Genomic DNA, 11,949 nt, shown 5'->3' on the forward strand with positions numbered 1-11,949 from the left:
CAAAATCCACCTTTTTTGTTCATGGGGCGTAGCGTTCACAGCGGGAGTTTTCTCCCACTGTGAACGCTACGTCCACATGAACAGAATTCAATTTTTTTTGTTCATGTGGGCGTAGCGTTCACAGCGGGAGTTTTCTCCACTGAGAACGCTACGCCCACATGAACAGAATTACCTTTTTGTTCATGTGGACGTAGCGTTCACAGCGGGAGTTTTCTCCCACTGTGAACGCTTCGTCCACATGAACAGAATCATTTTTTCTGTTCATGTGGGCGTGGCGTTCACAGCGGGAGGAGTTTTCCCCACTGTGAACGCTACGCCCACATGAACAAAATCATTTTTTTCTGTTCATGTGGGCGTGGCGTTCACAGCGGAGTTTTCTCCCACTGAGAACGCTACGCCCACATGAACAAAATCCACCTTTTCTGTTCATGTGGGCGTAGCGTTCACAGCGGGAGGAGTTTTCTCCACTGTGAACGCTTCGTCCACATGAACAGAATCCACCTTTTCTGTTCATGTGGGACGTGGCGTTCACAGCGGGAGGAGTTTTCTCCACTGTGAACGCTACGCCCACATGAACAAAATCACCTTTTTGTTCATGTGGACGTGGCGTTCACAGCGGAGGAGTTTTCCCACTGTGAACGCTACGCCCACATGAACAAAATCCACCTTTTTCTGTTCATGTGGACGTAGCGTTCACAGCGGGTTTTCTCCCACTGAGAACTCTACGTCCACATGAACAGAATCACTTTTTTCATCATGGGACGTGGCGTTCACAGCGGGAGTTTTCTCCCACTGAGAACGCTACGCCCACATGAACAGAATCAACTTTTTCAGTTCATGTGGGACGTGGCGTTCACAGCGGGAGTTTTCTCCCACTGAGAACGCTACGCCCACATGAACAAAATCCACCTTTTCTGTTCATGTGGACGTAGCGTTCACAGCGGGAGTTTTCTCCCACTGAGAATGCTACGTCCACATGAACAAAATCCACCTTTTGGGGTACCTTCATAATGTTACAACAGTTACAATCCTCTTTTCAAAAAATATGCAGCATTTTCTGCTGTTTGTAAGTCATTTAACACAGGTTGCGGCAGAAGACCTCCCCTCATCGAGCCTGGTTCTGCCGGAGGTTTCTTCCTATTAAAAGGGAGTTTTTCCTTCCCACTGTCGCCTTGTGCTTGCTCAGAGGGGGTGGTCTGATTGTCAGGGTTTTCTCCCCAAACTGCAGGGTCTTTGCTTTGCAGTATTGATTAGACAGTCAGACCACAGGACAGATTTTCAAATCTGACTCTGTCCACCATATACTGATTTTGAAAGGAGGGTTGTAAACAGCAGCACGTCGGCTCTGTGGGACTTCTCACAGTGCAAAGACAAGCACTTTGATTGGACACTCTAAATTGGTCACATAATTTGCTTCTTAATTTGGAAATAAAATGATCAGAAAATGAAACAAATGTGTGTTTGTCAGAACATTTGACTTGTTAAATGTGTATAATGGTTTGTAGTCTCATCAATCACAATGTAGAGACAATCGCACAAACTTGATTTAAACAGAACATTTTGTGTTGGTTTTGTCATTGTAGGTTAAATGTAAACATTTATTCTAGATATTTGACACAAAGGCATTCTCAGCTCTGTAACAGAGAGGTTTTGGCTCAGTGTGAAAATGTCCTGATGATATCAGTACATTTGATTTTGATGAAGTTCCAGTTAAAGGGTTTTGACTGTCTTGAGAGACAGCAGATTGTAGACCAGGGGTTTTGAACTCCAGGCCTCGAGGGCCTGCAGGTTTTAGATGTGTCCTTGATCCAACACAGCTGATTCGGCTGATTTAAATGGCTAAATGACCTCCTCATCATGTCTTGAAGTTCTCCAGAGGCCTGGTAATGAACTAATCATTTGATTCAGGTGTGTTCACCCAGGGTGAGATCTAAAATCTGCAGGACACCGGCCCTCGAGGCCTGGAGTTTGAGACCCCTGTTGTGGACAGAGAGCCATATTCCTAACTGGAAAACTCAAAAACCAGTCTTATCTATGGTCCACCTAGACCTTACACAGAGTTTCTGTCTGTTCTCAGACTTTTATCTGATTTAGTGCCCAGCTAAGATAAAATAATTATTTTGGGTGATTTTAACATTGAAGATTGTTATCGAGCAGAGCAGCTATCTGAACGCTACCCCAACAGAGGTCGATCATCTTGTTAATAACTTTGCCTCCTCACTACGTACGACTCTGGATACTGTAGCTCCTGTGAAAACTAAGGCCTCAAATCAGAAGTACCTGACTCCGTGGTATAATTCTCAAACACGCAGCCTAAAGCAGATGACTCGTAAGCTGGAGAGGAAATGGCGTGTCACAAATTTAGAGGATCATCATTTAGCCTGGAGAAATAGTTTGTTGCTTTATAAGAAAGCCCTCCGCAAAGCCAGAACATCTTACTATTCATCACTGATTGAAGAAAATAAGAACAACCCCAGGTTTCTCTTCAGCACTGTAGCCAGGCTGACAAAAAGTCAGAGCTCTTTTGAGCCAACCATCCCTTTAACGTTAACTAGTAATGACTTCATGAACTTCTTCACAAATAAAATTTTAATCATTAGAGAAAAAATTACCAATAATCATCCCACAGATGTAATATTATCTACAGCTACATTTAGTACCATTGATATTCATTTAGACTCTTTTTCTCCAATTGATCTTTCTGAGTTAACTTCAATAATTACTTCCTCCAAACCAACGTGTCTTTTAGACCCCATTCCTGCAAAACTCAGAGAAGTCCTGCCATTAATTAATGCTTCAATCTTAAATATGATCAACCTATCTCTAATAATCGGCTATGTATCACAGGCCTTCAAGCTGAAGCCTATCCCAGCTGTCATTGGACAAGAGGTCGGGTACACTCTGGCTAGGTCACCAGGCTGATGCCAGGCTACCACACACAGGCAAACAACACCCATATTCACACCAACTAACTGCATGTTTTTGGACTGTGGGAGGAAGCTGGAGGATCTGGAAAGAACCCAAGCAAACACTGGGAGAACATGCAAACTCAGAAAAGCTCCAGCCAGATTGTGCAGTCAAATTTAGCTACCAGGGACCCAGCAGTCTCCGATTCACTCTAAGAGCAGCGTGCAGATGCTTTGGAGAACTTGGGGAAATGAAAGGATTCAAATGATCACCTGACGTCTTGCATTTCTAAACCCATTTATCAGTTTTCAGTGATGATGCCAAACACATTTAGTGATGCTGACAGATACAGTAACCAGACTCAAAGTCAAAATGATTTCCTTCACTAACTAAAGAGCAACTTTCCTTTTCGAAAAACTGTAAATCAAGTAAAGCTTATGTGTACAATCACAGAGGAGGGAAACATACCACAGAACAGCAAATGTTTAAGACATTTATTATCATACTGTCAGGGTTCATAGAAATCAACTTAAAACACTTGATCTGAAGGAGTGATTAATTTACGATTCTTGATGTTTTAACTATTTGCAGAGTTGAATTCGACTTCTAGTATTTTCAACTTTGCTTTTACAACATGTACGATTTAACCATCGCTGGCATTACCAGTATGTTGTGCCTGTGAAGACAAGGAACCACAGCAGGATACAGTTCTCCACACACTAGACATCAGAAAGGGCCACAACATGTTTATCGACAACAACAAAAACCCTAAATATCTTCAGTTACCCAGACAAGCTTGTGTGCATGTCTTTAAAATAATTTCCAACAATATTTTTTACATTTGCAAAACAGTGAGAGCTAGTGTTAGTGCAGTTAATAAGAAGAAATGTATCAGTGACGCTAATTTAGGAATATCAAGTCTTGAATTGCTCCCCTGCACCAACCCAGTCCTCGTTCTCCTAAATTACCTCTTACAGTTCTTAAAGGAACACAAAGGCTTGATTATTTCAGATAACTACAATTTCCACATTGACAAGCCCTTTGTAGACGTGCTCCACTGATCTTGGTACAGGGATGAGCCTTTTCTTGCTGTTCTTTTGATTCCAAGCAGGTGGGAGGGGACTGAATCAATTACATTGGTTGCGTGACATCGGCTCATTTGGACGCCCACCAGATGATGATGGCGAGTATGACGAGCACGATGGAGCAGACCATAACCAGGATGCAGATCTTCTTCCGGGACTTTTGCTGCGATAAAGACGGGACAGCGGGGTTATAGTGAGGGTCTGCGCTGAATGACACCACAGAGTGGTGACTGACACACACCCACCTGATAGTAAGCAGCTCTCTGCAGCTGCTCTGTTCCTCGTTCTACGTGAACTTCAGCATTCTCCACGTTAGCCTCGATGCTATCTGCAGGAAGACAAAAAAATACACCACGGTCAGCTGGGAGCTAACAGCAAGCTCCTCTGGACATGTGCTGTCTGCAAAGACAAGATTTTTAGTTTGGTTAACTGGTTACTCCAGGCTGTGAAGGGAAACAAAAATCTAACATATTTATACACTGAGATTTGAGCTCAGGTGGATCCTGCTTCTGCTGATTTGGCTCGAGTCCACCAGTTGATTGGACATGATTTGGAGAGACACACATCTGTGTCTACTGTCCTATTACCGACAGCACATGTCAGAGCACAGACCAAGCCAAAACGTCCAGGGAAGGTCTGCAGACCTCAGGTTTGTATCAAAGTGCAGATCTGGGGAAGGGTCCCAGTAAGGTGCTTCAACATAGTCCTGAACAGAGGCTGTGGATACTTATGTGCATGCTGTGACTTTGTTTTTTGTTTTTTGTTTTTGTGGAAGGTCTTCAGGAATAATTTACTTTATGGGCTATTGTGTGTAAAAATGTGGAATGAGGCTGTGACACAACGTGGAAGCGCTGTGAATGTGTTGTGCATGTTGGTCAGAGAGGACAGAGACCATTCTGGGTTGAGCTAAAAAGTGAGTGTGTGTCAGTTTTTAAGGAGGACAGATAGATTATTGATATAGGAACTAATTAATGGTTACTTCACAGACTAAGTGATGGGAATAACAACATTCCTGTTACTACTTACCAATCATCTCTCCCTGGTCATGAATCATCACAGCCAGGTCCTTGAAGATCTGGTTTACATCCATGATATCAGACTGTAAAGACAAAGATATTAGCTGAGCTGGACAGGAGCGTGCTGGATGTTGATTATAGAAAGAGCGAGCCAAGGATCACCTCCAGCTGTCTGATGTTGGTTTCTCTCTCCTTGATGAGTTCCAGGTCCTCCTCTGTGATGGCCGCTTCCTCCGTCTGGGTGGTCATCTGACCCCACTCATCTTGGCTTCACGTTCACATCAACATAACAACATTTCAGTAACCATGTGAAAATGTGTGGATTAGAATTGGATATATTTATTCTTTCCCCTCCATCTTCATGCAGACTCTAAATGGTCTTTATTTTTAAGTGACACTGCAGGTCTTCATGACACACTTGCAACAAATTCCAACCATGAACAGAGGTCACTTACTTATCAAAGGACACAAGCTTTTCATCCCGAGAGTTGTCGTCAGCCTAAAAGAGAAGGAAAAATTTAGCACTGTCAATGCCAGGCTTGTTTTTCTCTTTTGTTTTGAAGTTAAACGGATCAAAAGACAAAGAGACAAACTTTAGGCTAGCGGGGAAACATCTGATGTAGAGGATCCTTTTTATGCTCTTTTTCAAGTCATTTCAACTCATTTTCTGGTAGTTTTTGGAAGGTCAGTGGTTCCCGACTCCTTTAATCATAATTTATTATATTGACCACTCTCATTTTCATTATATCAAGTTTTTATTAGTCGTACACTCTGCAGCCAAACCCAAAAGTTTGATTCTGGAAGTTTTCAGTGGGAGAAATGTTTCGTCACTCATCCAGGAGACTTCTTCAGTCTCAGCTGACTGCAGGTTTCCAACCTTATAAACAGGACATTTGCATAATGACTGAAACTAGCACCACTGGCCTGTAGGTTCTAAATAGACTGTAGAGTCCTGGCCCGACAAGGTGGCTCTTGCAGGAGCCTGAACCAAAGTTCTGGGCATCCAAATGTTGCAACATCCCAGCATGCTGTTCTATCTGGACATCCTGTCAGTCACCAGCTTGTGGTAAGGCTGTGATGAATAACAAAGTTCAGCAAAGCAGTGGAGCCACAGCTACAAACTGAGGCTAAATGTGAATGCATGGGAAAAATCAGCCACAGTTGCAACTGACCCATTATTCCCACTGCATGTACCGCGTTTCCATGTTTGCAGTGGTGTCTGTAAGGCCATGCTTGTGATATTTCATACAAATTACTTGCAGCGTGGCTGGATTCACTTGTTCTCAGACAGTCCACAGTCTGTTGCAGCATTCATATGTTTTTGAGGACTCACAAAAGTGGACCCCAAGGATCGGGTCCCCCGACACAAACAGAGTAACATAGTGTACGCTGTTAAGTGCCAGGAGGATTGCCAGGATTTATACATCGGGGAAACCAAACAACCTCTAGCGAAGCGGATGGCACAACACAGAAGAGCAACCTCATCAGGCCAGGACTCTGCAGTCTATTTACACCTACAGGTCAGTGGACACTCTTTCAATGATGAGGATGTACACATCCTGGACAGGGAGGAACGCTGGTTTGAGCGCGGAGTCAAGGAGGCCATTGACTCCGCGCTCAAAAGGGTCTTTCCCTTTACGTGAAAAGGGAAAGACCATCTCTGAATCGAGGAGGGGGCCTAAGGGTACATCTTTCGCCATCTTACAACGCTGTGATTGCAGCCATTCCCCAACTCTCTGTGAATGGTACTCATGGCCATTGATCAGTGTTCTTTGATCAGTGGGTTTTGGTCAGTGATTGTTGATCAATGGTCATGAGAATTTGCATAATTATGATTAAGGAACTGACCTCACAGCCCATTGTTCCTTCAGTGGGCTGGTTTCAGTCATTATGCAAATGTACTGTTTATAAGGTTTGGGGAAACCTGCAGTCAGCTGAGACTGAAGAAGTCACTTGGATGAGTGACGAAACGTTTCTCCCACTGAAAACGCTACGTCCAGATGAACAGATTCAACTTTTGGAGGTTGTCTCAAAGTTATTTTTCCTTCACCACACATGAAATGTCAATGAATGATGACATACTGTACACACTGTGTCCTGAGTGTGTGTGTGTGTGTGTGTCCTGAGCCACAATGTTGGCTGAATGAAATTCCAATTAAACCAAGTGCGTCTGTCAGCATCACTCAGCCTGCGCTGTAAGAACAAGCTCCATAGTCACACTTTCAAACTTAGTGTGCATATTTATCTTACAGTTTGACATCATCCATTGTTAGGTGGCTGTAGCTCAGGAGGAGGAGCAGTGGGAACTTTGGATGGGTGAATGGGGCATGTTGTAGAAAGTGCTGTGACTGTAAGCTATAGAACAGGGGTGCCCAATCCTAGTCCTCGAGAGCTACTGTCCTGCAGCTTTTAGATGCATCCCTACTCCAACACAGCTGAATCAAATGGTTTGATGACCTCTTCAGCATGCCATCAAGTTTGGCAAAGGCCTGATAACAAGACATTCATTTGATTCAGGTGTGTTGGAACAAGGATGAATCTAAAAGCTGCAGGACAGTAGCTCTCGAGGACTAGGATTGGGCACCCCTGCTATAGAAGAATCAGTACAGTGCTACTTTCATTAGGACATGTAAACGAGTACTTACTTGCTCTGAAGGCGATGAGGGCAGAGGGATTGATCCCAGCTCTTTCAGGTGTTTGTTGGTTTCTTTTGCCAGTTGGTTGGTGTAGTGTTGTGTCTGCTGCCTGTGAACACCAACAGTTCCAACAGCAGACAGACCATAAGACCTTCTAATAATTACACAAATACATTTCTTATAGGACAGTTCAACAGAGTTGCTACAGCGTGGCAGCACTGGCTCTGAGAAAGTGAAGGTGACTGAAAGTGTGTTTGTTTAGCAGAGGAGATGATATCGGTACATACAGCCGATCCTGCAGTTCACTGGTGTCCTGTCTGGTCCCCAGCTGGTTCACCATGGTCTTTATCTGAGCCGCTGCCATGGGAACACAATGATAGCGCTCAGTTTTGGAAGAAAAATATACAAGTGACACAAGAAAGAAGCTGCACTTTGTTCCTGGTAGTTATACAGAGATGACATCATCTGTAGTCATCACAGTTTGATGCTGCTTCTTAATGTTCACATTTGTGTCAGACACGTGTGTTTGCTATGAGCCATCATCATCATCATCATCAGTGTGACCTGAAACAGAAGCTGAGGGATTTCAGAACATACACATAAACAACGATATAAGGAAGTGAAAAGTACCCAGTGATGATCTGGCTGTTGTGTTCAATCGCTTGTACAGTTTTTCAGGTGTATCTGGGTGATTCTGTGTTTGTATTTGTTGTCCTGGCCGGGTCACTGCTTAAAGCCTCTCACAGAAAGGACACGCCTTAATTTGAGAAACTGTTCATTTTTCGCTTGTGTGCAGACTTTGTGGGTAAACAGTTCATACAATTTATTGGTTGCAATCAGGGCTGGACTGGGACAAAAAATCGGCCCGGGCATTTTGACTAGAGACCGGCCCACCAGGATAGAGATTGAAAATGTGACGTCATTCAGGGGTAAAACCGCAAAGGATTCTGGGAACTTGTGGCAAGAGGTACTAGCGCACGCAGCCTTTCAATTGAACTCAGTTACACAGCGATAAAAAGAAACCCAAAAAATGGCAAGAAGCTGTTGTATTATTAACTGCAATAGCCGGTCGCATGACAGCCACGGGAAGCCGAAGGGTAAAGAGATCGGGGTTTTTTTAATCGGATTACGTCATTGAAGAGAAATTTTTTAAGCCAGGTTTCCTAAGTAAGAGCCGACGGATGGTCTGGATATACCAAATATGACGTCTCAGAACACTCCAGTTCACATGTTAGTCTGCTCCAAGCATTCCCACAAAGGTCAGTGTTTTGTAGTAGTTAATAGTCATTTTTCTTAACATAATTGGTGATATAGGTTAAAAGCAAGTCTGGCGCTGAATGGTCGCTTCTTTATTTATTGTGCATAAATAGTGAATTGTCCTGACACAATATTGCGTTTCGCTTCTGTTATTACCACGGTACATTGACAAAAACATATACTTTTATTCACAGGATAAAACAGTTGTTTTGTATCACTAATTGTCCAGTGCATTACAGCATATAATATTATTGTCACTGCTACATTTCTGTAATGCGTACCAGAAATTATTTCCAATACTAATTAATTATCGTTGAGCTCAAAGGTTATATTAATAAACGGTTAACGAATGTGTATTTATGACAATGATTTGTGAGACTGGTAAACTTACCTTTGTTTGTACAATGGTCTTTCGTTCTACACGGTGCATTTCAAGGTCCTGTACCCATCCGTCGGTAAACTGTACCTGGGCTTGTTGCAGTGACCTGAAGGTACTAAACTTCATGAGTGTATGCACTCACTCCAAGAACCGTATAATTATAAATCTGAGCGTGGTGAAAGTTGGGCAGCACGCTAATGTCTTTTGTCCACTCTGTGTGCTCATAAGGGTCTGACCCTCTCACTCCTTTGATTTTTTCCTCGCATCTTTTCTTTGCCTTTTCGTCAAGTCTGTCTTTGTACGGACCGGCATTATTCTCCTTCGTTTTGTACATTACTTTTTTGTGCGGCAAAGAAAAACCAAGACGGTATTGGAACCGGGGAATGAACATTTGGCGGTGCTGCAAATGCTTGCATTTGATGCGGTACTTGTTTTGCCACGAGTTCCCGGAATGCAATGCGCGAAAGTCACGTGATCTGTCAATCGCTATAGGAAAAACCATAAAGCCTTTGCATGAAAACAACTGCTTTGATGTACACTGCCTTGTTGGTATATATGTATCAATCTAATAAACTTAAACCTACACCATCCTCCCTATTCTGGATTTTAAACAGTACATAGCAGAAACAAAAAAACAGCTTGGTCGAGTTAACCTCCTGAACTATCTACAACACATGGTAGAAACCTTAAATTAAGACCAAGAACACTAGAGGTGAGACATGATCATTAATTAATATTAAAATTAATAAATGGCAGATTTAGTGATATTTTCATAAACACCTCCTTTCCTTTTTTTGTTCTCCATTTTCTTTAGTTCGTCTATAAGATTGCTAAACAAGGGGGAGGGTGCATCCGGCCTCCTCGGCTGTAATTGGTCCAGCCCAGAGTCGATCATGACCAATTGGCCAATCCAACACCTTTCATTATATATACCCTTCCAAAAAAAAAAAAAAAAAAAAAAAAAAAATCCATCGGCCCATAAAAACAAAAAATCGCCAGCGGCCCACCGGACAAATGCCCGGTATGCCCGATGGGCAGTCCAGCTATGGTTGTAATACTTTTGTAAATCTTTCCCAAAAATATTACAATCAACATGCAGTCGGACATTGTGGGCATGAACATGTATTCATATTCAATGAAAATCCTGCTGCAGCTTTCCATAATCGGCCTATCTGGGGTTGAAAGTCTCGATACATGCACGACGTTTCGGCGGGTACACCGGCTTCCGCGAGTGTGACGCTTATTTTGAGCGATGAAAAAAATAATAAGATATCATTTTATTTTTATATTTCAAAATCACAATAATCTTCCAATTTAGAACTACAAGTTAAAAAAAAAGAACTAAACACAAATAAAATGCACTTCAGCTAAATACTTCTTCTATTTTCCCAAACCACCCGGAGCCGCAAAATAAGGACTAAAGAGCCGCATGCGGCTCCGGAGCCGCGGGTTGCCGACCCCTGGTATATACTATATATATAATGTTCTTCCTCTACCCCCCCCCCCCTTTGCACATGTCGAGGAGCGTGTCAGGTTACATTTCACTGTGTGTTATACTTGTATAACTATGCATGTGACAAATAAAGAACCTTGAACCTTGAACCTTAAGGTATTGAAACTCATCTGTTCTCATCTTCAGTTGTTTCACAAATAGATGGCTCTGCTGTGGCAGCTTAAAGAACAGAATTTATGTTTGGACAGTCTGAACACAATCCAGTTTCTACAAAATGGGAAAGTTTTATGGAGTGCCATTCAGTCAAGGCAGCTGCATGAGGGAACCTTGCTTGGATTCATTTAAAATTACTCCCCATTTTCACTTTTTCTGTAATACTGACAATGCCTTTACTCATATTAAAATAGTATTTCTATGCACAAAACACATCAGCTACAAAAGAAGTATTAGTCTGACATATAGTGAAAAAGAGTCAGCATGATTCTGTGCTGTGCCATGATGAGTTCTCTAGCTCTTCAGGCCTCTTGGAGGTGAAAGATGGTGGGTGTCTCACAGAGAGCCATCTGTTATGATTATGGAGACCCTGAAGGGGTGAACGGTGACTAAAGTGGGCTTCTAATTGAATTGGGTGTAGAGGTAATCTTGTCAGAGTGCCTGGGTGGCTGGCACTACTGCCAACTACTCCTCCACAGCCTTCTCTTTACCCCAGTGCTGGTACAATGGATGACAGAACAGTTATGGTAGATCTATACCATACATGTATGAGTGGCTATGGATAGAGAGATGTGTGTGTGAGTGTGTGGTAGAGTATTGAAATAAGCAAAAAATCTCCTGATTCTTTATGTCAGCCAAGATACATTTGAATTTAGTGAAGAAAATTCTCTCTTTTTAAGCTAAGCTGCTTAGCAGTAGCAAATGATAATCAGGATGACATATTAGTTTATTGTACATATGTTCTGTGAATGGATTCCTCTGAGATGATTTAGATGCACTGCACCAAGTTTAGTGAGGTGCAATAGAGTAGCAGAAACAAATGAATATGTGTTATTCTGCAGGAGACTGATAGATCATGCTTCAGTATACAAAATACATCACTGCTTAAAAGTTTGTGGTCTTCCAGAAAATGTCACAATTTCAGGAAAGCTCATTCTTCCATTTATCAAATACTTTGCAAAATGAATACAAAATATAGTGAAAGGGTTAAAAAAAAATGTTT

At 42.4% G+C, this 11,949-nt stretch overlaps 1 protein-coding gene across 1 annotated transcript; it reads right to left on the reverse strand.

Moving 5' to 3' along the window:
• Positions 1-3,387: 3,387 nt before the first annotated feature.
• Positions 3,388-8,161, reverse strand: LOC120436479 (syntaxin-12-like). The gene is made up of 7 exons (XM_039607504.1): positions 7,932-8,161; positions 7,654-7,753; positions 5,464-5,507; positions 5,171-5,276; positions 5,019-5,091; positions 4,238-4,320; positions 3,388-4,155 (listed from the first exon to the last, which is right to left on the reverse strand). Exons 1-7 carry the CDS (start codon positions 8,006-8,008, stop codon positions 4,063-4,065), a joined length of 576 nt encoding a protein of 191 aa, XP_039463438.1. The 5' UTR covers positions 8,009-8,161; the 3' UTR covers positions 3,388-4,062.
• Positions 8,162-11,949: the final 3,788 nt, after the last annotated feature.

The sequence above is a fragment of the Oreochromis aureus genome, linkage group 3 (assembly GCF_013358895.1).
Source record: "Oreochromis aureus strain Israel breed Guangdong linkage group 3, ZZ_aureus, whole genome shotgun sequence".
NCBI lineage: Eukaryota > Metazoa > Chordata > Actinopteri > Cichliformes > Cichlidae > Oreochromis > Oreochromis aureus.

Excerpts from the sequence above, each read along its gene's own strand:
- LOC120436479 (XM_039607504.1), bottom strand. The coding sequence starts at position 8,008 with ATGGCAGCGGCTCAGATAAAGACCATGGTGAACCAGCTGGGGACCAGA. Across the intron at positions 5,277-5,463 it reads AAGCTTGTGTCCTTTGATAA|CCAAGATGAGTGGGGTCAGA; the intron begins GTAAGTGACCTC and ends GTGAACGTGAAG. Across the intron at positions 5,092-5,170 it reads CCAACATCAGACAGCTGGAG|TCTGATATCATGGATGTAAA; the intron begins GTGATCCTTGGC and ends TTGTCTTTACAG.